The sequence below is a fragment of the Daphnia magna genome, linkage group LG1, assembly GCF_020631705.1.
Source record: "Daphnia magna isolate NIES linkage group LG1, ASM2063170v1.1, whole genome shotgun sequence".
NCBI classification, from domain to species: Eukaryota; Metazoa; Arthropoda; class Branchiopoda; order Diplostraca; family Daphniidae; genus Daphnia; species Daphnia magna.
In genome coordinates this window covers 15088566-15111756 of record NC_059182.1, presented here as the reverse complement: position 1 = coordinate 15111756, position 23191 = coordinate 15088566, and the positions used below count along the sequence as shown (strand labels likewise).

Here is a 23191-nt window from a genome sequence, read left to right as displayed (position 1 = left end):
CTCTTGAAATTCCACAAAAATCACACGGCATAATCGAAATTGAACGCTGATTTCGATTGTGTCATTGGTTTTTTTTTTTTTTTTTTTTTTTAATTTTTTTAAAATAACCTAGCTAGCGCACCAACTTAATTTATGGTTTTTAACGTTTTAAGAAAAAACTATAATGCCAATTGAAAAATAAACTAGATTTCCGTGATTTTCATTCAATTCTGAATCGAAATCATGTATTTAAAAAAGCAAAATTTGTTTGGGTTAAATTGAAAAAGTGGGAAGGGTATAAGCCTTCCCACTTTTGTCAAAATCGGCAAAAAACGACATCTCTTGAAATTCCACAAAAATCACACGGCATAATCGAAATTGAACGCTGATTTCGATTGTGTCATTGGTTTTCTCGTTTAATTTATCGGTTTTTAAATTCCAGCCTAACTTAAAACTATTAACTGATAAGCGCACCAACTTAATTTATGGTTTTTAACGTTTTAAGAAAAAACTATAATGCCAATTGAAAAATAAACTAGATTTCCGTGATTTTCATTCAATTCTGAATCGAAATCATGTATTTAAAGCAAAATTTGAAATTTGGTGCCAAAAATGAAAAAGTGGGAAGGGTATAGCCTTCCCACTTTTGTCAAAATCGGCAAAAAACGACATCTCTTGAAATTCCACAAAAATCACACGGCATAATCGAAATTGAACGCTGATTTCGATTGTGTCATTGGTTTTCTCGTTTGACCAGCCGTTTTTTAAATTAACGAAAACAGTGCTGCTAGCGCACCAACTTAATTTATGGTTTTTAACGTTTTAAGAAAAAACTATAATGCCAATTGAAAAATAAACTAGATTTCCGTGATTTTCATTCAATTCTGAATCGAAATCATGTATTTAAAGCAAAATTTGAAATTTGGCCAAAAATGACACGGAGTAATCTAAATTGAACGGTGATTAAGATTAGGTCACACCTATTTCCCCCCGGCTGCCGGGGGTGCTAAAGTCAAAATTGTCTATTGTCCATCGGCTGACAGGGACATGGTGTAATCCCACGGAGCTTAAAGGTTGCCTAGGTAAATCTAGGATCGTAGCTAAATAGATACAATCACACGAAACTGTAAATCCTTCTCTTCGGACTAGGTGTGCTGGATACGATACAAGTGGTCTTACCTTCTTGATTGACGTTGGCAGAAGTGGAGTCAAAGAAAAACTACATTTAGTTCCATCTCGGACAAACCAAGGTGTATTTCTACACTGCATAGAAGAGGAATATAAGATATCTTTATTATTGTGTTTTTTCCCTCTTAGTCTGAAGCAGATGTCATCACTTTCAATATAGCAGGGCAAATCACAAATAGTAACTCTACCACAGGGCCACCTGGCTGCCGGGGGAAAATAGACAATTTTGACGTTAGCACCCCTCGGCTGCCGGGGTGAAATATATTTTACCTTAAGTAAGTGATTGGTTTTCTCGTTAAACCAGCGATTTTACCTTTCAAATTTCCTGGTTCAGCTCAATCACCACACCATTGCCACCTGGTATCCACGGAAGAATAGCACTTCGTGACACTAGAGCTAAACTTGAGAATAGGCAATAGTCCCGTCCACTTGGCAATAGTCGTGACCATGAATTAATTATCCACCTAAGAAAATGATATTTTGCATTTAATGTTGAATTTTCGAATTGCTGACAAGCCTAAGGGTGATCCCAAGATATCATTATACTACAGTATACAAATGTTGATATTTCTGAAACTTGCAGCTGATAGTTGCTTATACTAGCTGGTTTGGTATATATGTTGTCATTGACTTTCAAGCTTTGTCATTTAAGTTTAAGTTTTGAAATTTTCAGTTTTTGCCACAATTTTAGATGCCTTGGATCAACATCCCTGTTGCTAACTACAATTAGAAAACACTGAAGGCTTTTTCTAAGTCTGCGAGTAAGTACCAATCATAGCTTGAAGTATGTCACCAAACTTATTTGTTCAAGACCTAAACTGGAACTAATTGCATTTACCATTGTTTAACAAATTGCTGAAGGCTTTTTTGACATTTTCTTCCCTATGTTTATTACATAGGTAAGGGTTTTAATAAGGCAAAAGTTCTTTTCTACATATTGAGAAGCAATGTATAAAAGAAGAAAAGAAATAAACAAGGGAAATAAATTCAGCAGTTTCATTCAAATTTTACATAATCACATTCTTTCACAGGTTGCTGAAAAATCGGCGTAATGCCAAGAATGTGCGACGAGAAGGCGAAGAAAAATGGTATAAAGACGAAATGATAGAGAAGCGATGATTACGATTGTGATTATGGTCTGATGGAGAAAAAGAGACATCAGGAGAAGGTATTATGGGCGTATTTTGGATTGTAGTGTTTGCAAAAGAGGCTTCGAAGATTCTAGACATAAAACCAATCAACAAGTTGCGGTGATCACTGAAAGAACGCGAAACGGCAGAAGTAAAATTGAACGCTGTTGACTTGTTTGTCTTTGAAACGTTTAAAAGGTTTGCCTTCATCGATCGCATGGGAGTCTGAGTTTTCACTGAAAACGACGAAGTGTCAAACTCTTGTTTCGCTTTGTGAAGTGTAAGGTCTGACAAAACATCTAATACACCATTTGTAAAAATAGAAATTCAATACAAATCGGGTTTGTTGGAAAGAAATTTAAAAAAGGATTAAAACTCACGTGGTGGATTTAACCAATGCTGGGATGTATTGGAACTATTGGAAATGTCGTTGCTAACGAGATCATTGTTTGCTACTGCTATAACTATGCCAGGCGGTGACTGTTGACTGTTATGTAGGCTTGGAGCACTTTTCACCAAAGCGATAAATAGTTCAAGCAAAACTGGAATGTACAATTTGTGTAGGAACATCTATAGATAAAACTTCAATAGTTAAGTCATGGCTTTTGTTAAAGAGGAACTAATAACCTCACCTTTACTCCGAGAGGATCACCTTCATCTCTGGCAAGTAATCACATTTCTCCTGCATTTGTAAATTATTTTTGACGTCCTTCGTGACCTGTTTTCCCCTTAGGCACATTTCCAAGGAGCTAATGGTTACCAAATCACACGTCACATACCACATTAAAATTAAGGAAGCCGTGCACTTGTTAACAACGCTAGGGTACTAATAAATACAAATCAAATTTTTATGATTTTCCACCAGAAACGGACCTATTCTTATGTGATTTGGTGATTAATGAAGTCATAAAACTATTTCAAATGAATCCAAGATTTTTTTTTCTTCAAATTTTCCACGATCATGGAAGGCATGCCAGTGTATTTTTATACAAAACTATCACGACACGGCTTGCACATGATAGAACACGAGTCAGCTCATCCATGAATCCGTATCGGTCATTCATACGATAAATTTGCCTTTTTTCGCTAGTTTATTCAGTTTATGTTCTTTCTTTTCAGTTTTCTTTTTCTTGATGTTGGCTTTTCTCTTTTTCTGTTGGTCGTCCTTTCTCTTTTCCTGTGCTTCGATGCGTTCAGCCCACTTCTTTTTACTTTGTGATTTGATTTTATCCCGCTTCTTAATTGATTTAGCAAGCAATTCCACATTGTCTTTTACCTATTGCAATACAGAAAGGTGAAAATTTATGAAGATCTACAAAAGTTGTTTGTCAATTTGAAAGTTTACCTTAACACCTTCAGCTCTTTGCAGAGCACCTTCCCATGCCTGTTTCTCTTCAATGCTTCTTGCCTTCTCAACTTCACCTTTGGCTTCCAAGAATTTCACTTTTTCTTTGACTTTTTTTATTTTAATCATTGCTGCTTTTGGATCTAAAGTTGTCTTTTTCAGAATAGGTGAGGGGGTAGACAGCTCGCCAAAATCAAATTTGCTGAAAACCATGCGGCCTTCACTGTTGAAAATTGGCTTTGGCGGTCTACTTGTTACTGTTGGCTCAGGAATTTCTGTTTTGACAGACTCTGTAAGTGCAGAGGTTGATGAAACAGATGCTGCCTTGGTGGCTTGTGCAAGTTTAGCAATTTTGGACCTCATCTTGTTATTTTTTCTTTTTAGTTTCTTCTTCTCCAATTTATCTAACTTCCGTTTAAGTTTGGTTTTCATTTTCTTATCAGACAAATCCAGCTTTTTCCCTGCAATTAGATAGCATAAGCTGGCTGGCCTTCCATAAATTTAAAGGGTTAACACATACCTGTGAATTGTGAGAGCTTAGCTGCTAGACGTTCTTTCAGTTCTTCAGGATTGGAAGCACGATTCCCGGCGTCAATTTTTTGTGTAGAACTATTGTTGTCAACACCAACCTTGTTACTATCGAGATCTTGAACTGTAGAAACACCCTGAGTTGGAATATTGGTCAATAGGCTAGAAATGAAAAGGTCTTCAGAAGAGAGTTGCTTTTTAAGAGCGACGAGGTCAATGGGCCCTCTCTTTTCATCAGAATCTTGATTTTTTGGGTCCATTTTCTTCATATTTTGTTTAGACGACACTTTCAAGTTCTTGTTTTCCGTTTTACCATTTACCAAAACTGCCGGAGCCATCACTGGACCGGAAGAGTTCTTTTTTGAAGAAGAGTTCCTATTATCTAGTTTTCCACTTGCGACAGATTTACTCATTAAAAACTATTATTATTTGAAGTTAACAAAACGTTTCCTTCACAACTGCTAGTGTAGACACGTTTTTGTACTGGTAATCGCCATCTTGCCTACACTTCAAACAAAGCACCTAGTGAGCATAATGGAAACCAAAATCAGGACTAGAAGAATTTTAACAAAATTCCGCTAAGTGCGAGCGGAAATTGAAACTCGTTTGGCCCATGCGGCTGTTTTTCCAAAGTTTTTCCAATGGTTCCGGGAATTAGCATTTCGATGCAAATCAGCAATCTATTCATTGCTTGTGGACGATTACAGTTGTTGATTACACAAATACTAACATGGTTTTTTACCTTTCTTCAAAAAAGGGAACGGCCATCTAAAACGCGATGCGTAATATCACCCTTTCCACACAACGAGCATTCTGCTTAAAATTGATCAGCGACGTATTAAAGTACGTGCTATAGAACACTCGGATGCTTACTTCGTAAGCAATAAGGAACACCTATTAAACCCGGCAATACTTCACTTGAAAACAAGAATAAGCACTCCGATACCCATCATTTGTGTAGAATTCTTTTATTTCTTGTAAAAATACGCCAAACCAAAAAAGTTACCTCGTTTGAGAGGTTGTTGAAAACACAAGTCTTATGAAGACTAAAATACTAAATACTTCAATTTTGACGAAAACGAAAGCTTCGTCTTCAGATTATCGTCTAGCTACGATTGGTAACAAAGGCCTGTAAAAAAAAAGTGACTTCAATTCTTTAATCACTACCATCCACTATAAAAACATTATGATTACCAAATATGTGTTCCAAAAAACTGCCACAAATTGAGCAACAAGTACCCTGTGCTGTAGAGGTACAAAATAGAAATTAACCATCTGTACCATTGGCCAAACCTACAAAGTAATGTTGAAAACTGTAATCCAAACTTTAAAAACATATTTTATTATATTTTGTAATAAACCTTCCAATTGGTGACCAAAATTTCTGGAAGATCTTGTTCTACTCGGGCAGCTATGTTTTGGGGACTCTCCCCATTTAGGGTTCCCATTGTGCTTAGAAAAATTACAAGAAAAGTTGGAGCAAATAACAACTGATCAGCTGCAACTTTGAGAAGCACACCCTTTGCACTCGTAGATTTGATGTAATGATCTAAGATATTATACCACCCCCGAATAGCAGGTCCCTGAAAGATTCAGAATTTTGCTAAACAATTAAAAGAAAACTCTTAATTTTTAATACTAACAGCAACAAAAAAACCAAATCCAGCAAATTTCACTGTTCTCAAGAAATTATACTCCTTAGCATCTTTCTTTTCAACGAATGCTTGAGACAAGAAGTCTCCCGTTCCCATGAGAATTGCTAGAAAAACACGTTAGTAGGCGGATAAATTGTGGAAAGTTCTAGATACAAAAGAAAATGCCTGTTTGAACAGCCTGAATCCCGTAAGGATATTTGTGGAGGATTTTGTTATATATTCTTGAAACAGTTGACATGATTGATTAGGATAAGAACACTGGAGATACAAATCACTGAAAGTTTTCGTGTGCTTAGCACGATTGCCATATCGCAAAAAAAGGCAGAGAAATATTCGCACAATTTTGAACAGTTTTTCGGAATTGGCCTCGGCCCGCGGCCATTCAGCAAAATTATCTTTCGAGCTCTTGTTTTTCAGCAACCTACGATGATCCAGTACCCTTTAAGCAATTAAAAATTCTAGTTCCTCTCAGCTGTTGGGTTATTTCATTCATAAAGCTTATGATGTAGCTCTCTTTCTCCAACCGTTTTGATTCAAATATCAATACCAATGTTAGTCGCGGCTCAACACGTTGAAGAAAATAAGTCCGCTGCACCTAAAAGGACGCACACAATAGATATTTTATTTAGAACACCTCACATACTACTATTAGATATTTGAACGAGTTACCCTGTGATCAAATACGTAAACTAACTTCTCATAATTAGATAATTCCTGTATCCGATCCGCTAGAAGCATAATTACACTCGGCCAATAAGGAATTTCTCGAATAGATTTCTACAAAACCAAAAATATGTACAAGTTCATTATTGATAAATTTGCTGAAAAAGCAGTACATCAGGAGAAGTGAAGATACAAGGGTATGAATCTAGTCCTTTAGGGGTGTCCACAGGTTTACTGGGATGAACATAGCCCGGTCCTCGGAATGAATCAAGACCATTCACGTCAAGTATTAAAGAAACTGCGCGAGCATCAGCTTTTCTCTGAAAGGCTTGGATCCTAGAGCCCACAAGTAGGAAATAATTTTGCTTGATAGTTATCTAAAAAAGGATGAATGCATTACAGATTTACGTAGTCTAAGCTTTGCTTTGCACACAAGGCTTTTAAATCCTGAGGTGTTGAATATTTAGAAAGCACTTCATAAAAGTATAGGGTGAATTTTGAAACACTCAAGCACTTAAATTTCATTAGCCATTGGAAAAGTTGAGGGGATGTAGGGTTTTTAAAAAGCCCTAGTCTTCTTGTCTCTTTCAGTTGAAAAACTTTTGCCCAGGTATCTAATTTAGCTTGCGTCTCGTTGATTTTCAATAATGCTGGGAGATAATTCCATGAAGCCATCTCTGCATTGGCATCAAGCAAATGTGCAAGTATCTCACATTCATGAGAAAATGAAGATTTTAGTGGTGTCATTAATGGATGATGAAATTTTGCATCATTTGTTTGACTCAATTTATGAATTTGAGGTAGAAGTTCTTCCAGATTGTTTTGTTTTGACGTACCAAAGGCAGACAGTTTTTCATAGCTACAAAGGAAATTTGGTTATGATTTATGACATTGTATCTTGTTATGCTATGGAAAAAATAAATATACAATTCCATTAGCTCTAGTCTGGCAGAAGCAAATTGAGCAAGTTGGCCAAGTAGATGAACCACAAGTAAATCTAGTTGTGTAACTTTTGAGAACTCTTCTGTCCGTCTACATTCCATTCTTAAAGTATCATACGCAGATTTCAGGGAGTTTTCTTTTCGTAGAAACGATTTTGGAACAAGAAACAAAAGGGCCATGTATGATTTTTCTGTTGTAGCAAGCTGAGATAGGGTTCCCATGAGATAAGGCCAAATTCCATTTTGATTCTTATTTGTGTCACGTTCCCTATCCTGAAAACACATTTCAATGTAGTGTGAGTAGCATCTTTAACATTAGACATGTTTATAGTAATCTTCTAGGAAAAAGGAATGTAAAAAAAATAAAATACGTACTACAGCATCTTTGCATTTATCAAACGAAGACTGAGCCAAGCCATTGAAGTAGGTTTGAAGGAAATTCTCTTCCCTGTTTGTTGTTGCAAGAAGATCTGCCATCTCTGGCCATTTCCTTGATGGGAGTTTTCACTGTTTGTAAGTGTTCCTTATAAGTGATAAGAGTGATTGAGACATGGACTACTCTAACTAAAGGACGGGACTCTTTCCCTATTTCGCAGTGTTGAAGCTTGGCGTGTGGGCTTTTTTCATGAAAAAAACAAATACATGATTAAATACAGCTTTAAAAGGCGATTATAACTAGACAAGTTTTCCTTAATGAAACGTATAACTTGAGAAGATATTCCGATTTTAATTGTAGAAGGAGGGTGAAGAGGGCGGGCCGCCGATGCCATCTATCAACAAAAAATCGCAAGTTCTAGCTGTTGACAACTGAACTCAAAATTGTAGGAACAAAACAAGCAATGGGTTAAGAAATAATTCCTAGATGGCATCGGCGGCCCGCCTTTTATTCCTTTTTCCGATAGAAAAATATAAATATTACATTAACGGTTAATCATCAGTATAGGGATATTTTATAAGTCAACAAATATTTTTTAATGGTTAATCTAATATTGAAAAAAAATTTTGCATGGTCGACATAGGAATTGTCGAACAGTCCCGTCCTTTAGTTAGAGTAGTCCATGGATTGAGATAATGGCCAAAATATTAGGGAGGGCCTAAAACAGTAAAACATGTTTTCGACTAAAACATGAAACTCAAAGTGGAGTCCAAATTCTTGTTCTGCGGTTTAGACGCTTTTTATGCCTTTTTGGCAAAAAAAGTGCTAAATCGCAAAATATCGTTGCAAAACAGTTCATGGAAAACAGGCGAAACGGTGACGGAAAGCCGCTTTTTGTAAAATATTCAAATGCAATATTAATATGCGACTATATATGCAAGACTGTTTGCTGGTAAACTTCTATTTCAACTCTAATGGGTGAAAAGTATTTGTGGGGTTATGCAACATTTGCTAGATCATCGCCAACACCCTAAAAACATGGAACGAGGGGTGATGGAGTATATAACAGCAGATGAGATGGTTTTATCATCACTCAACTTGCGCTAAATGCCTTTTCTATAAGTCAAAAACTAAGAATCTTGCGGTTGTGCATGAATGCCTTTGTTTTCCGGGAATGTATTGCTTGCAAGTAATTCCTGAGACCCTATGTAGCCTATCGTTGTGTCTTTATTGCCTTTTTTTGTTGAATCCAGTGCCTTACTACGCATCCGTATAAATAAATCATATACGTAAACTTTAATAAACATCATGTCGTGGCTATTTTCTTGGTAGCAAAAAGAACAGCAACCTTTTTCTGCATACGGCTCTGTGCTGCCATACAATATACTAATAGTTCATTGAGGCAACAGAAAACACCTTGATAAAGTGAAAGCCGTCAACCGTATATTTATTAATTGCAAAGAGGGCCAGAGCAAAGGGGAAAATTCTTTCAGTATGTACAATACACAACGGAAACAATGAACGTAAAACAAGTTCATGTCATCCAAATCGAAAAACCCAGCCCCTATTGGAAAGAAAATATTACAAAGAACAGAGACGGGTTGCATGAATGTTGTAACAGCCATCTAAAAAAAGAAATTTGACAATAAAACAAAAGAAATCAAAGACAAAACCCTTCTCTATAACGTTATTCGACAAATAACGAAAACAAAAGAAAAGCCATTTTCTACAGAGATATGAAAAAGAGTTGTCTCCAGAAAATTTGCAATACACGCTTATACACAAATTTTTGTTTTGAGTGGAAAAAAGATAAAAAGAAAGAATTAAAAGAAAAAAAAGGGGTTTGATCTCTATTTTACTGAAAGAAGAATTAAATAAATTCTCTTATGGTTGGTTCGGCTACAAAAGCTTTTTGACATATTGTCCAATGGTCTCTTTATTAAATGGGTCACCCAACGACCAGGCGCCATCCGAATTCACACGCACACGTTCACGCACACGAATAATAATAATAAAAAAAAAAACACATACATACACAAAGCTTCCCTAGCACACGCAGTTTGGTTTACATTCTTTCTACAAGGAAAAGCAAAACAGCGTAGAGACCCATCCCAACATGGTTACTGTCCACCTGTGCTTTTCTCTCTAGTATTTCGATACTTACAAAAATAATCTAGACTGTGTGAAACTGGGAAGAACCATTTTTTAAGAAAGACACATTTGAAGAACGAAATGCAGAGAAAAAGAGACAGACCACGGCCCACTTGCAAAGAAAATAAAAACGAGCGCAGAACAAGGAAAACAAACAAAAACAAAAAAGAATGTCCAAGTAATAGCCAAATTGACGGGAAAAGAACGGTATCATTTACATTCACAGACAACATCCCTAATGCGTTCCAACTATTTAAAGACGCGATAGGGAGATGACGGCACCATCACCAAAGACGCTCAGATTGACATCAATTCCACTCCCCGTAGTACGATGCTCGCGAAGGCGCTGCAATGGGCACATAGCTGCGCGGAATCGGCAAGCGGCCGTAGATGCGGGAGTAAGCCGAGTCTGTGAGCTCTGTTTCTAAAAGCAACAATAAAAACAGTAAAAAAAAAAAGGATTTAGGATTAAAAAAAAAAATTGAATGCATATTGTCGGGAAATAAAGTTCATTATCTTGTGTCTACAGTTTATCGTTTCCTTGCAACTCGAACCTGGTTTATTTAGGTTTTCATTCGGGGAGCTTTGCTGCAGTCAGACAAAAAAAAAGGGCTTGTCCATCGGATATTTTACGGGATGTTATTCAATGTAGCCATAAAAAAAAAGAGATCGCTACTTTAGCAACTAGTGAGTTACACATCCATAAAAACAGCAACCGCCAGTTATTTTTGCCGTTTGACACGAAGACTATTCATATCACTGGTTGCAAGATTGTACGATCGAAGGGAGAGAAAAATACGTTGCCAATAAAAATGACAAACAGAATGCTGCATAGTCTCGTATAAATAAAGATACAAGACAAAGACAGAAGGACGGATAGAAAAGCAACTTGTCTCAATGCCTTACCAGCAAATAACAAAGAAATACAGCGGAGAGAAAGTAGCCCAACAACCTGGTCATGCATCCCAATAACACTCCCATTCTGCTGCGTCTAGTCGAACAATAAACACAAAAAAGAGAAAGAATTTGATCACCCATCGATTCACAAAATCGTGGTAACAGTTTTGTTTTCATTTTGTAAGATGCCGTCATGAAGAACACAGCTGGGAGCTGAGCGGAAGAAAATATGTACATCTTTTTTTTCTTTCAATTTTTAAGAAAAAAAAAAAAAAAGTCTTCATGTCTAAACGGCAGTCAACAAGTAACGGAAAATAGCCATAATGGTCACAACATAGCGGTTACTGATTTTCGTATGAGCGAAAAAGAACCGAATGCAGAATGACGTGAAATCATTATGTGGGTACTACCGTTGGAAATGTTGCCATCTCGGTCGCGGTCGTCTGTTGTCGTCATTTGGATATGTAGGTAGCGAACGTAAGGAAATACAAGGAACAAATAGGAATGGAATGAAACAAAAAAAATAAGGGAAAAATAAGAGGGCAAAAAGAAGGAAAGGAGGAGGGTGGCGTCAGTGACATGGAATTTTTAGCTGTACGGCGTGCTGAGGGTGCGGATGTTTGCCACAGCTTTCTTGTACGTCTTGATCGTTGTGGCCGTGTCTGTCAGCGTAATATAGAAGAAGTACATGTCAAAGTTGGCCGATTGCACGTTTTTTGTGTGTCAGGTTGCGATTAAAAATAGAATACTAAAAAGTCATTGGAACAGGATCAAGCTAGACTAGAAACTACAACTAAACTTCAGTTCGGAACCGGGTGTATCAGCTTGTCATTCTCAGCGACCCTTTTATAGTTTCGTCCGAACTGAGAGTCCATAAAAAGAAGTTATAGGTCGATAGATGAATGCCAAATACAGAGAGAGAGAGAGAGAGAGACAGAGAGAGAGAAACGAAGAAAGATGAATGGCTAGTCAAAAGTTGAAAGACTTTCTATTCGGGGTAGATCCAAAGGTACGGTATGGGAACGGGAAAGGACTCACCTGGGCTGTATCCATGGGTATGGGAAGGTACCCACGACGTAGGATTGCGTTCGAAAGGATAAGCTTTCCATAACCGTTGAATATCGGGTGTGACGCTGCTCGGCAGCGAGGCTGTGCGTTTCGCGTACGAAAAATGGGAAAAAAGCAAGGGAAATAAGATCAATAAAAAGGGGAAACCAAGTCTCGAGCTTTGACGATTTCCTTTCTCACGGTCGCCATTTTTCTTGAAGCATTCTCGTATTCTTTGTTATTCCACAAGACTCCCTTTATTGAAAATTGGCATTTTTTTTTTTGTATTCCTTCTCCCTTTTTCGTTTGTCTACTTTGATTTTTAAATAGCAACCGTGCGGATGGAAATGGCGAGGCTATAGGTGGACGCCAACCATAGGAAAGGGAAAGTTCGTTCCACGTTAGATTTTGAATGGGAATATAATAATGAATGTAAAAATAAAAAATAAAAAACGTCGTGATTCAGTGCGACACCATAAGACCATAAAACGTGTCACCCAGGTATAAAAAGATGCGTTGGGGACGTTCAGCTAGTTTTATAAACAGTTTTGTGCAATAGAAAAAAAAAAATAGACGTCAAACCCAATTACCCATTCCACTGTCGAAGCTTCGCGAATGCCACATTTGATGACTCTGCATGGGGTGGCCGTGAGACAGGGCAGCTTGATACGTGCCTACGTGTGGCGTCATCTTCATTTTAATCTCAGTTCCAAGCTCTTTGACCGGTTTCTCGTTGGTGTTCTTATTCTTGACAAAGTTAGAGACGCGGGCGCGTAGACCGCAATAGTAAGGATCGTCTGTTCAATAGGTAAAAAATAACAAAAAAAGGAAAAAGAAAAGAAAAAAAACACGAATAATGAAACCGTGATTTCATGAACGGGAAAAAAACAAACTATCAATTAAAATATATAAATAAAAAAAGAAAAAGTGCAACGACCCATACACAATTGATTCACAAAGTACAAAAGATACGGTGAAAAGAGAGAGGTTCACTGTCCCGTCCTTGCCAAGTCATCATTAACGAGTGGAAAGCAGCTCTGCGTCATTATCGCGGTAGCGAGTACCTTTACGAAACCAATCCGTTCGTCACACACACACACACACACACACACACACACACACACAAATGCATCAGTGAAAGTGCCTCCGTCCAGATTGGACATCGACACAACATGTTGCCACACGCGAAATTGCTACCGCCACTGAGTATCCAATCACGCCAATGCTGAGGGAACAGAGCCGCAACACCTCGACACGGTTGTTGGATCGTTTGTTCATTAATACTAGGGTACACACTGATGATTGGTTGTACTTAATTGTAGAAACTCTCACCGTATTTTTTGTCGGTCGACAGCAGCTTCTCCTTGCTGGGACGAGTTGAAGCAAACGCTTTGTATCCATTCTCGTCAATCTCATCATAATCAGGCTGTAAAAATCAAGGATTTTTCGTTAAATATGTCCATACAAACTGAACCTTTTTTTAAATCAAGTCTGACTCACTTTTGGAATGTTGGAGCCATAGATGCCATTATCGCGAGGTGGCAGCTTTGGTGGTTTGTCACCACGTTTAGTGCCAACGACGCCGTTTGAATTGGCCGGAGCGGAGCCATTTCCATTGTTGATGTTGCCATTGTGCGACGAGCTGCCGCTAGATCCGCTGCCAGCCACGCTGTAAGGATCTTCATCAGGGATCGGGATGCGCGGACGGTTACGAATATCTGAGCGCTTGCTGACGGGTGGCATCTTTGATTTGAGCATATCCATAGCCACGATGTTGACAATCATGACCCAGCAGGGACAGTTGAGCAGCTCCATATCGTTCTTGGCGAAGGCAATGGCCGTAATGCATTGCATCTCCAGTTTGCGGCGATCCGGGTAGGCGCGTTTCAGCTCGCGGGACACATTCTGCTGGAATTTCTTCATGTCAAACAGCTGCGTGACGATTGAATGGCGACGAGAATAGAAAAGAAATAAAGAAAAGAGAACGGAAGAAACAAACGGAGATTAGTTTCACAGCACATGACAGATGGCTCTGAATGTTTCTTTTACCAGATAGCCTTTGCCGAATTCGAGGGCTCCTTGCGGTAGCTTAAGGATATCATTGCCGATTCCATTTTCATCGGACGTATTCTTAATGTAGATGTTGCTCTTGGAAACGCGCTTGATGTGGATGTTGCCTTTCTCGTCCATGCGAACCTTGGCTCCTTCGCCGATCTGACGTTTGGCTTCCTCGGTCCGGTTGTCACGCATCGGATTATCAAATCCATTCAATCCAATCCTACACGAATGAAGGGCAAAAAGCGAAAGGACAAATTAAAATCAATACAGTCATCCCGATTCCACGAGAACATCTAATCACTTTGCAAATCCAATTGCTAGTTCTGACTTTTATTTTATTTTATTTTTTCATTTGGCTGCATCCCGATTTGTGTGTCAATGGAACGTGGGGGCTCGAAAGAAACATTTTATTTCCTTATAAGGCCGTCGCCTGGCGTGCGTCACGTAGGCATCTGCTGCTTAGCCGGTAGATATTTCTCGCGTTTTACCTTATGTTGTCTCGAGTTTTGGCTGGATGCCACGCTTTTCTTTTTTCTTCTATGCGCAGGATCCCGTTTGACACATTTGGTTACATGTACACGAATCCGTGTAAAGCGGGGGGGAAATGGGTCACTTTGGCCAAGTGAGCGCGCAACAAATAGATCAACGCGCAGTGTGCGTGCAGCGGAACAAGCTGGCGAAAAGAGCCGGCTCTATTGCCTAGTTGTCACTCGAGTGTGGCGAATGCCCAATCGTATGTACATTTAGCGCGATCCGATGGAAATAAAAAAATTAAAAAAAAAAACGCAGACACGAGAGAAATGTCGAGAATCAACTTTCGCCCCCTCGAGCTTTATTCTTCAGCGATGAGGGGACGGATAACGACCGTGTGCTCCCGGGACGATTGAGGCTACGCGGAAGAAGTCGACTTCCCTATTTCACGTCATTGCGCAAGTCGCCGCCGTCCCTCTCGTCGTCAGCAAAGAAAAAGTCGACAGCGCGTTTCACACGGTGCACGCTTGCGCTTTCTGCTCGACCGCTCCTTCGATGACTGACTGACTGCCATCCCTGACCAACTTCATAGTGCATGCTAGCAACTAAGGAGCACGAAATGGACACAGCAACAGCACGAGCAACGGAAGAGATAGAAACCACTTTTTCTTGCTTGAAATTCTTTGAATCGAAAGTTTGTTGGCCCTCTCTACTTTTGTTGATTGAAGGCTCGTTTACGCACTGCAAGTTCGGTCGGTTGGAAAATGATACGGCTGAGTAACGAGAGGTGATTGGCCAGGAATAATACGCCAAAAAGAAAAAGAAAAGAAAAAAGAAAGAGAAAATGAAGTGAAATGGTTACCGGAATCCGTCGAAACCGTCATCGCTTCCGTTGATTTGAATTGGGATAGCCCGAGCATACGCCTTGGCCACGCGGCGATTGCGTTCCATGACGATGAGCTTGGCCCAGATCTCGTCGTCGATTTGATGCCATTTGTCCAAAACTTCTTGGATGTGGTCCTAATTCAATCAAAAACAAAAATAAACAGAAACGTAAATAAAGAATTTTGGCACAAGCAAAATAAAAACATCCATTTTCAAGATAATTCTATTAGCACCAGCCATGAATTTACAAAGAACGCTGACGCGCTGAATCGAATCAAGTCACGCTCTAGTCAATTAGAAAGTCTTGAAAAAGAATTTTAAACAAGGGTCGTAAACGGATGCGACGGTGACGGTCACAATATTGAAAGTCTCAAAGCCACCCTTCTTTTCGTTTTTTGTGTGTTTGTGTGTGTGTGTAACGAGAAATCGATATCGGCCGTGCATTGTAAGAGGAGGAAAACGAAACAAAAAAAAAAATGGAACGCAGCTTCCATCTTCACGACGCTCTTGAATGGCCATCATCATCACCCAAAAGTGAAATGTTTGAGGCACGCGTTGAAACATGAAGACATATTTCTGTCCTTTTTATCCTTCAAAAATAAGAAAGAAGAGATCGGAATCGACGATCCGTGAGCCATGACCGCCGTCCGGAGTCAACACGATCCCGAGCCACACAATAAAAGTTCCAGCAAAACAAACACACATCGAGGAAAGAAAAAAAAAAAGGCGTAAAAATTGAAGGGAAATAAAATTTAAAAAAAAGACAAGAGAAGAATAGAAAATAAGGCAAAGACGAGTATGCACGTACAATAAAAAAAGAGAGGAGAGAGGGAATCACGCGACGTGGCCCCAAAAAAAAGTCACACGGACTCTGCGCGTCCCTGACTCAGCAGTCAGCGCTCGTTCAAGAAAACACGAAAAAGTGAAAGGATGTTGGAAAAAGAACGTCTACAGCTAGTGCAAGTGTCTATCTTCTCTTTCTATAAAAGTCGATATCGGGGGGTCGTGTTAGAAAAAAAAAATGGGGGAAAACAAGACGCAAAAAAAACATGACTGCTGGGAAAGAAAATAGACGCGGACATGACTTTCGTTTCGTTCCGACACGTTCGAATGGCGCGCCAATTGCCAGACAGAACCGCGAGATGTGAAAGAAGAAAAAAAATATATAATAAAAAAGAAATTGCCTTTTTTCGGATTGCTTCTAATGGTTTCTTATGTTCTTTTCAAGTTGAAAAAGAAGAAAAAAAGGGCCAGAAGCTTTTCAGGTGGGTCGTAGCTATAGATAGGGATAATAGTTCATCATCACATCTTTTTTTTAACAGGCTACGCAATGAAGAAACAAGAAATGTGACGCAATTTGGGGCCGGTAATGTTCTTATATATATTTCTCGTCTGACGAAATCGCTTGGCTGCAGGGAATATCCATTTAAAAAGGGAATACAATAGAAAATGAAATTAAACGAGAGACATGTAAGATTATCTTTCCACGCGATGCCCCGTCTGTCCTTGGATAGTTGACAATTTTTTTCGTGACATTTCCCTACTATTACTACGCCTCTCTTTCTCTCTTTTTTTTTTTTGTCGTCGTCGTTTTCGTGTGGATTTTGTTGTTTTCTCCCTTCCTTCCTCTGAACAGAATGTGTAATTAGATGAGCTCGGAAAGCTATTCGGCTTCTTTGCTCTTCAATCTCCATTCTCTTCCGCGAAGTCGTGAACCTGACGCTTGACCCGCTTAAACATAAGACACGTCACAACCTCTTTGAGGGAACAAAACCAAACACGAACGAAATCTACGGTTCACTTCTAGAGTCTTGCCTCTCATACGAGGTCTGCAATGCGCAGTTAACATTATAATAAGCTACGTAGTCATTTTGTGTCATCGAAGCATGACGAATAGGCAACGGATACGGGCGGAGGACGAGGATGGAAGTTGTAACTACCCAATTCCGTCATTTAGACCCTTTCACTTTCCGCCATTTCCTGGTGCTTTATGAAAGGGTGCGTCGTTGTCGTTGGACACGAAAGCGAAACCATTCAACCTTCCAAGTTGACTTCCTCGTTTGTTCCCACCATAAGATCATTATCGTGTCTCTTGACTTTCGACATGTTTTATGAAAGAATTCTTAGTTTGTTCCTCGGCAATTTTCGGTAACTGAAAGTAATGTTCTTTCCTCGGGGGTTGTCGAGTTGGCTGCTCTACGGTCTACCCATCGAAAGAGTTTTAAAAAGATTTGAAAATACATATAACCTTGATATTGACAAATGCGTCGACATTTCCTCTTGACCAACTGGCATCCATCAACTGTTGCAAGAAGTTTACACAAGACGCTCTAGTAGGTTCTATGAACTTTGAGCACGAAATGCCAAACACACACAATTCTCCCTCAAAACAAATCAAAACACGCATTATAACCCACCCACGTTCTTCTGCTTCCCACTCCCATGTTCCTGTCTATTGTGTTGATTTCAATATTTTCTTTTGAATGTGTGTTAACCTCCTCGCCGGAAGAAAGATCACCGACAAGAAGAAACACAACAAATTGCGGGGTTACTGTACGTTCTCGACGCGGGTCTTGGAGCCCCCCCGCCATCAGCTTTAGATACGTGCATTAAAATCCCGGAGACGGGACCCCCAAAAAAAAAAAAAAAAAAATCCTCCCTTCATCTTTTATCTCCATCTGCATCTCTCAGCCACCTACACAGATCGTTTCCTTAAGTGAAGTCGATTCACTATAGGGACAAGTTGTACATCTAACATATGTAGAATCTCGTGTTTTTTTTTCTACCTCCAAATTTTATTTAGTGAACGCGTACTATATTGCGCACACACAGCTTAGGAGGGGGGGTGTCCAACCGATGGCGGATCTTGACTTGCCAAGTGGAGGGGGGTCCTTCACGGTAGGTATATAATAACTACAATATACTATATGGCCAGATTTCTCCTCTTTTCTCTTCTGAGTTGCACACAGGACGGGGGAGAAGAAAAAATAAAAAAAAGGTCACGCACGGGGTGGGGGGGAACACAAAAATGTCGATTGTTACGTCGACCAGCACACAAAACACAACAAGGACCACTATATGGTATACCATCATCTCTCTTTTTGACTGCTTTTTTTTTTTCTGGTCCTCTTGTTGTGTCTGCGTGTGTTATGCCGTCCTCTCAAAGTCAGACAAATAGATGCCAAGGGGCCCCGTATATATCAGATGGAGTTGAGCGATTATTTACGTTATTTTTCTTTCTTTTCTCGTGTGTTGCATAGACGTATTCACCCCCGTTGTGAGCAGAGGAGTTCCTATGTGTCCGTCCCCAAAAACTAATAAACCTCTTTTTCCTTTTCCAACTCGTAAGTCATAAAAGTTTACGAGCTTTCTCTGGGAGATGTGAATAAGTAGACAGACACAATAAGCAGTGTAGGAATAAACGGGGGGATATTTGAGACAAAACGAGTGCTCTTCTGTGACGACGAGACAGTGGTCCCCTCGTTCCGTGTTTTTCGTCTATTCCTTTCGGTCCCATCACTCTCAGCTCGCAATAATATCAGCGTGAATTGATCGGCTATTCCATTCGGATCTTTATCCGACTGAGGAGAAAGGTCTGTTTAACGTGCGTGACGTCACCTGTGCGGTGGACATGTGAAATGGTACACAAATGCCTTTTTTTTTCGTTTGGAAAATCAAAGAGAAAATGTTTGGTTTTTTCTTTCCTCAATTTCAAGAAAATATTTTCCTGGGAATGATTTTTCTTTTTCTTTTTTTTGTGGCCGATAGTTTGTATTTTCCCACATTGTGTAGCGGCCGAAATCCATTCGGAATTGAGAGTCTCAATCTTCGACTGACTTTTGTAGCTGCCTCCTCCACCTCCCAATTTCTCTCTTCGAAATCTTATATTGCATCCTCCTTTCCTATTTCTCTCTCTTCTACAACGCCCCCATCTTTCTCCTCTCTTTCTGCTGGACAAACAAACTTAACATTTCGTAGACAACATTAAAAATAAGGAAAAACGAAAACAATTTTCTTTTCCAGGTTTTGTTGTTTTGTTTGTTTTCCTTTCGGTGTGTGGGAAGAATAAGAAAAAAAAAAAAAAAAGGAAGATAAACAAGAACAAAAATGCCTCTATCATCGTCGTTTAAAACACACACGGACGCGCGTGCTCCGTCAGACATGGGCTCCGACAGACACGCGAACACCCCCCCAAAAAAACAGATGAAACAAAACACAAATGGTTGAGAGATGAGAGAGAAATCGATCAGATGCCTATCCACTACCCTTACTATCTCTTGAATCGGCGTGAACAATGAACAGAGGGAAAAAAACAAAAAAACAAACGATGACGAAACACAATAAAAACAAGAACAGGGCCAGAAATTTAACCGTGCACCACGACCGTTATACCGTCCGTTTGTACGGAGGTGCGGGTTATCTGTTAATTTTTTGTTTTTGTTTTATTATTATGAAAATTCTTTCTTTCCCTAAGGAGAAGGCGAGATGCGTTGCAGTGCACACGCGGCACTTTCTACATTCATCTAAAATTGAGTGGAGCAAATAAAGGGGAAACAAAAAATGACTAACAAAAATGCAAACTGACAGACAAAACCTGCGAGAGAGTTCCAATCGCTCTCAATTGGAAGCAAAAAATCAATATAGCAAGTCATATGAAACCGTCATTGTGCGCGGCCAGCCAGGATGTGACAAGCCCAACAATAAGAACTAAAAAAAGAAAAGGAGAAAGACAAGGAAAATTCGAAGAAATAATCCAACGAAAATGCGGCTGTTTAATAGGTAGCGACAACAGCGATAGCATCCACACACAAATAAAAGAGAAAACACATCCAATAAAGGTAGGACTGGATGATGTGTGAATATAGTGTGCTTAAAATGGAGAGCCAGTTTTATAATGGCCGACATGTTAAAAAAAAAAGGTGGAACTGGCTTTTCAAATGGCCTGCAGTTTCATGGAAAAAAAAACAGATAAGAAAATTGAAGGGAAAAACTTTCACTTGTTTCGGCGAGCCAAGTTCATCGTTCATCAACTCAATCGCTCTCAGGGCGAACACACGCTTCGTTTGCCAGATTTCTCTTATTGGCATGCAGCAATAATAATGATAACTAAAACAAACAAAAACACACACACAAGTTGCCAAGGAAATCGATGGCCTCAAGATTCGCCTTTGCCTTCTGCCTGATTCCATCTGACATCACCGTTTTTCGTGAATCAAAACGCCGATCTATATGGATCGTGATCGAACGCTGATGGTCGAAGATGACGAGGAATAGACGAAAAGAAAGAAGGGAGGATGGTGAATGTCTTTACGTGGGCGTTCACATCAACAGTTCCGACAATTGAGAAAAGAAAAAGTGATAACAATCGCTGCGCCCCACCAGTTAATGACGAATAGAAAGAAGAAAAAAAAAGTACGCGAAAATGGCAAAAAAAAGGGGGCGCAAAACGTGCTAAAACACCACCTTGAAAGGTCGTATCATGTTTTTCGCATCGACAAAAGAGAGTGAAAGGATTTTGTCTTCTGATGAAAACTGGTCATTTTCAAGGCGATTCAACTTCTTCGACTGTTTCCCCCTTTTTTTTGTTTCTTCTTCTTCTTCGTGTGTTGCCCTCCCTTCACGTTAAATCTATTCGGCTCCCCTCTGAAGGCAGACAAAAGACGGGTTCGTCAGCGAGAGAAAGGTGGGATAGATAGCACACTCACATTCACAATGATTAGGCACACCAAATAGATCTTAAATGCAACAACAATGAGACGGCTGTACGGTCGTTGCAAATGACACACACCATTTGGAAATGTCCGTGTTTTCTCTCTAGCGAGAAACACGACACGGAAAGTGAAAGAAATGAAACATTAAAAAGAAATGAGAGGGGGGAAAAATAACAGCCCCAACAGAGACCGTGTTAATGGGGAGCATTCCGACATTCGTGACGCCCGCTGAGCTGTGGACGGGGTGGAAAATAAAACGGAACGAATTATTATAGAGGGTCGTAGTAACTGAAAGAAAAAAAAAGAACCCATTTTCAACTTTAGCTTTAAAGTTTTTTTTTTTCTTTTCGTGTAGGTCTTGCAAGTTACGGCAGTCATAGCAATCATAGCCAGCTGCTACATTTGAAGGCGACCCGCCAAACAATGACATAAAGGTGAGGTTCAAAATAATATTACGTGAGAGAATGAACTTAAGGCAGCCAAAGAAAGAAAATGGAGACAGGCGAGTAATATGTAAAGAAAGAAAAAAAGGGGTAGGAACAAGGCGACAGCCGGGAAAGAGGTGTGATAATTTACAGTCGCCAGTCAAGGTGAGGTGGACTACGTTACAAAGGAATAAATGATAACACAAGAAATAAAAAAGGTGTTCAAACTCGACGAACACCTCCGTCAGGTTGGCGGGTAGCGTCGAGATCACCGTATTTCCCTTTATTCGGCGAACATCATACAACCAAACACACGAGCCTTTGTGTCAATAAGCCTTGAACTTTAAACAGATCCTGGTTGTTCATCGTGTAAAAAGAATGAATCATTGCATAGATCAACGCCCTTGGTCGGTTTCGAGGGGAGAAGAAAAAGACCCTTTTCTTTTAATAGAAATCCAAACGAAACACGAACGAAAATTTCGAAACCTAAAATTCAAACATTACTTCAAAAGCGAGTCGCCCCCGCAGAAGAATGAGAGACAAGATAAATCTCTTTTGTCTTGCGTAATCGTTGGTGTGGTGGCCCTTTCACTCGAGGGCCACCAAAAATGGGCCTATAATGCACAGGATGCGGGGTTTCTTCCCTTCTAGCTTCACGCCAACGGGCCGAGCTCACACACTCACGCAGGTGAAGCAACGGGTGGATAGAGGGAAAGAAAGGGCAATAATTTCCAAGACGAAACCAAGATTTGAATGAATTAAACAGTTTGTTTGGTTTTTTTCTTTTGTTCTCCCGTGGAAGTTTTTGGATTCTTCTTTAAAAGGGATAAAGTTCCGCTGAGATATTTTGAAACGCCTGCGTTGAAGTGAGTCAGCATGCAGTAAATACCATCCGAGAGAACAACAGTTACAAAAGACAAGAGGTGAAATAATAAATTCAAAATAAAATAGAAAATAGAAAGAAGAAAGAAGAGAACCAAGGATAGGCTCAGAGCTAGGAAATCCTGACAACGATTTTTGTCTGGCTAGTGTGTGTCTTTGCCGCATTTACAACATTAAAATTTATGACATCTTTTTTTTTGGTGTTTTGTTATTGTCTTGGCTGTTGCCAAGAGCTTAACGCAATTCGATTCACCATCCAGTCTCTCTTACGTATATATACAGTAAACTGTGGAGGTCATTTTTATGGAGACAGCATCCTGTGAACCGTCTCGTTTGGCAATTCTGTGTCAACACGCTTATCTCTGATCTTCTTCGGCCTCCAAAAGGAAAATAAAAGGGAATTATAATGCCATTTCTTATATGATAGAAGAGTTTGCAAAACCTTGCTGGGCCCCTTTCTTCTTCCCGTGCATCAACGTCACCTGATGCTATAACGGTGAAAGGGAAAAGAAAAAGAACCGCTCGAAGTGGGAGACGAAACAATTCAACGAGCAAAAAACTGTTACAACGTGTGTCAATTAGTTCAAGGAAAACAAAACAAAACACACGAAGAAAACGGAGAAGCTACAAGGTTTTTGGAGATAAGCCACACATGTCGGTGTAGGTTCATCATCAGTGAAATGTGTTGTTTTGCCTCAAAGAAAAAAGATCGGAGAATGGAAACAAATGCCAAATCTTTTGACAGATCAGTCGCTATATTGGGCTCAGATAATCACGGACAAAATTTGCATATGGTTGCCACATGCAGCACATAGATACCTGAATACCGAGAGACCTTGTAAAGAAAGGGAAAAAAAAA

At 39.5% G+C, this 23191-nt stretch overlaps 4 protein-coding genes and 1 long non-coding RNA gene across 19 annotated transcripts in view; 1 reads left to right on the top strand and 4 right to left on the bottom strand.

The window, feature by feature from the left end:
• The first annotated feature begins 924 nt into the window (after nt 1-924).
• On the top strand, nt 925-2619 carry LOC116933196. Its single transcript, XR_006643146.1, has 2 exons — nt 925-1229; nt 1297-2619. It is a non-coding gene; the product is annotated as an uncharacterized LOC116933196 (long non-coding RNA).
• Nucleotides 1212-4688, bottom strand: LOC116933168 (surfeit locus protein 6 homolog). Of its 3 annotated transcripts, XM_045169010.1 has the most exons (6): nt 4163-4688; nt 3643-4103; nt 2930-3573; nt 2678-2867; nt 1481-1631; nt 1212-1370 (listed from the first exon to the last, which is right to left on the bottom strand). In XM_045169010.1, the coding sequence occupies exons 1-3, from the start codon at nt 4581-4583 to the stop codon at nt 3358-3360; spliced, it is 1098 nt and encodes a 365-aa protein (XP_045024945.1). In that variant the 5' UTR covers nt 4584-4688; the 3' UTR covers nt 1212-1370; nt 1481-1631; nt 2678-2867; nt 2930-3357. The 3 variants fall into 3 exon arrangements, with proteins under 3 accessions (XP_045024945.1, XP_045024919.1, XP_032796910.1); XM_045168984.1 differs by having other exon boundaries at nt 1212-1631; XM_032941019.2 differs by lacking the exons at nt 1212-1370; nt 1481-1631 and adding an exon at nt 2150-2596.
• A 434-nt stretch (nt 4689-5122) lies between these two features.
• Nucleotides 5123-6124, bottom strand: LOC116933186 (protein Mpv17). The gene is made up of 5 exons (XM_032941031.2): nt 5991-6124; nt 5814-5929; nt 5532-5753; nt 5365-5463; nt 5123-5299 (listed from the first exon to the last, which is right to left on the bottom strand). The coding sequence occupies exons 1-5, from the start codon at nt 6061-6063 to the stop codon at nt 5276-5278; spliced, it is 534 nt and encodes a 177-aa protein (XP_032796922.2). The 5' UTR covers nt 6064-6124; the 3' UTR covers nt 5123-5275.
• On the bottom strand, nt 6022-8200 carry LOC116933158 (KICSTOR subunit 2). 2 transcript variants are annotated; one of them, XM_045168909.1, is made up of 6 exons: nt 7805-8200; nt 7416-7736; nt 6889-7347; nt 6662-6824; nt 6495-6602; nt 6022-6420 (listed from the first exon to the last, which is right to left on the bottom strand). In XM_045168909.1, exons 2-6 carry the CDS (start codon nt 7712-7714, stop codon nt 6247-6249), a joined length of 1203 nt encoding a protein of 400 aa, XP_045024844.1. In that variant the 5' UTR covers nt 7715-7736; nt 7805-8200; the 3' UTR covers nt 6022-6246. The 2 variants fall into 2 exon arrangements, with proteins under 2 accessions (XP_045024844.1, XP_032796902.1); XM_032941011.2 differs by having other exon boundaries at nt 7416-7702; nt 7805-8199.
• Nucleotides 8201-9226: 1026 nt separating this feature from the next.
• LOC116929374 overlaps nt 9227-23191 on the bottom strand; it is a 60018-nt gene continuing 46053 nt past the window's right edge. For 5 of the 12 annotated variants that reach the window (XM_045168102.1, XM_045168114.1, XM_045168127.1 and 2 more), the window contains exons 3-9: nt 15292-15449; nt 13950-14178; nt 13401-13832; nt 13233-13326; nt 12491-12697; nt 11892-12002; nt 9227-10380 (exon numbers count right to left, since the gene is read on the bottom strand). In XM_045168102.1, the coding sequence (XP_045024037.1) occupies nt 10265-10380; nt 11892-12002; nt 12491-12697; nt 13233-13326; nt 13401-13832; nt 13950-14178; nt 15292-15449 (1347 nt within the window). In that variant the 3' untranslated portion in view covers nt 9227-10264. Of the gene's footprint in view, nt 10381-10862; nt 10948-11263; nt 11516-11891; nt 12003-12490; nt 12698-13232; nt 13327-13400; nt 13833-13949; nt 14179-15291; nt 15450-23191 lie in introns of those variants that run through there. The other 7 variants (XR_006642502.1, XM_045168105.1, XR_006642506.1 and 4 more) reach the window with 7 other exon arrangements.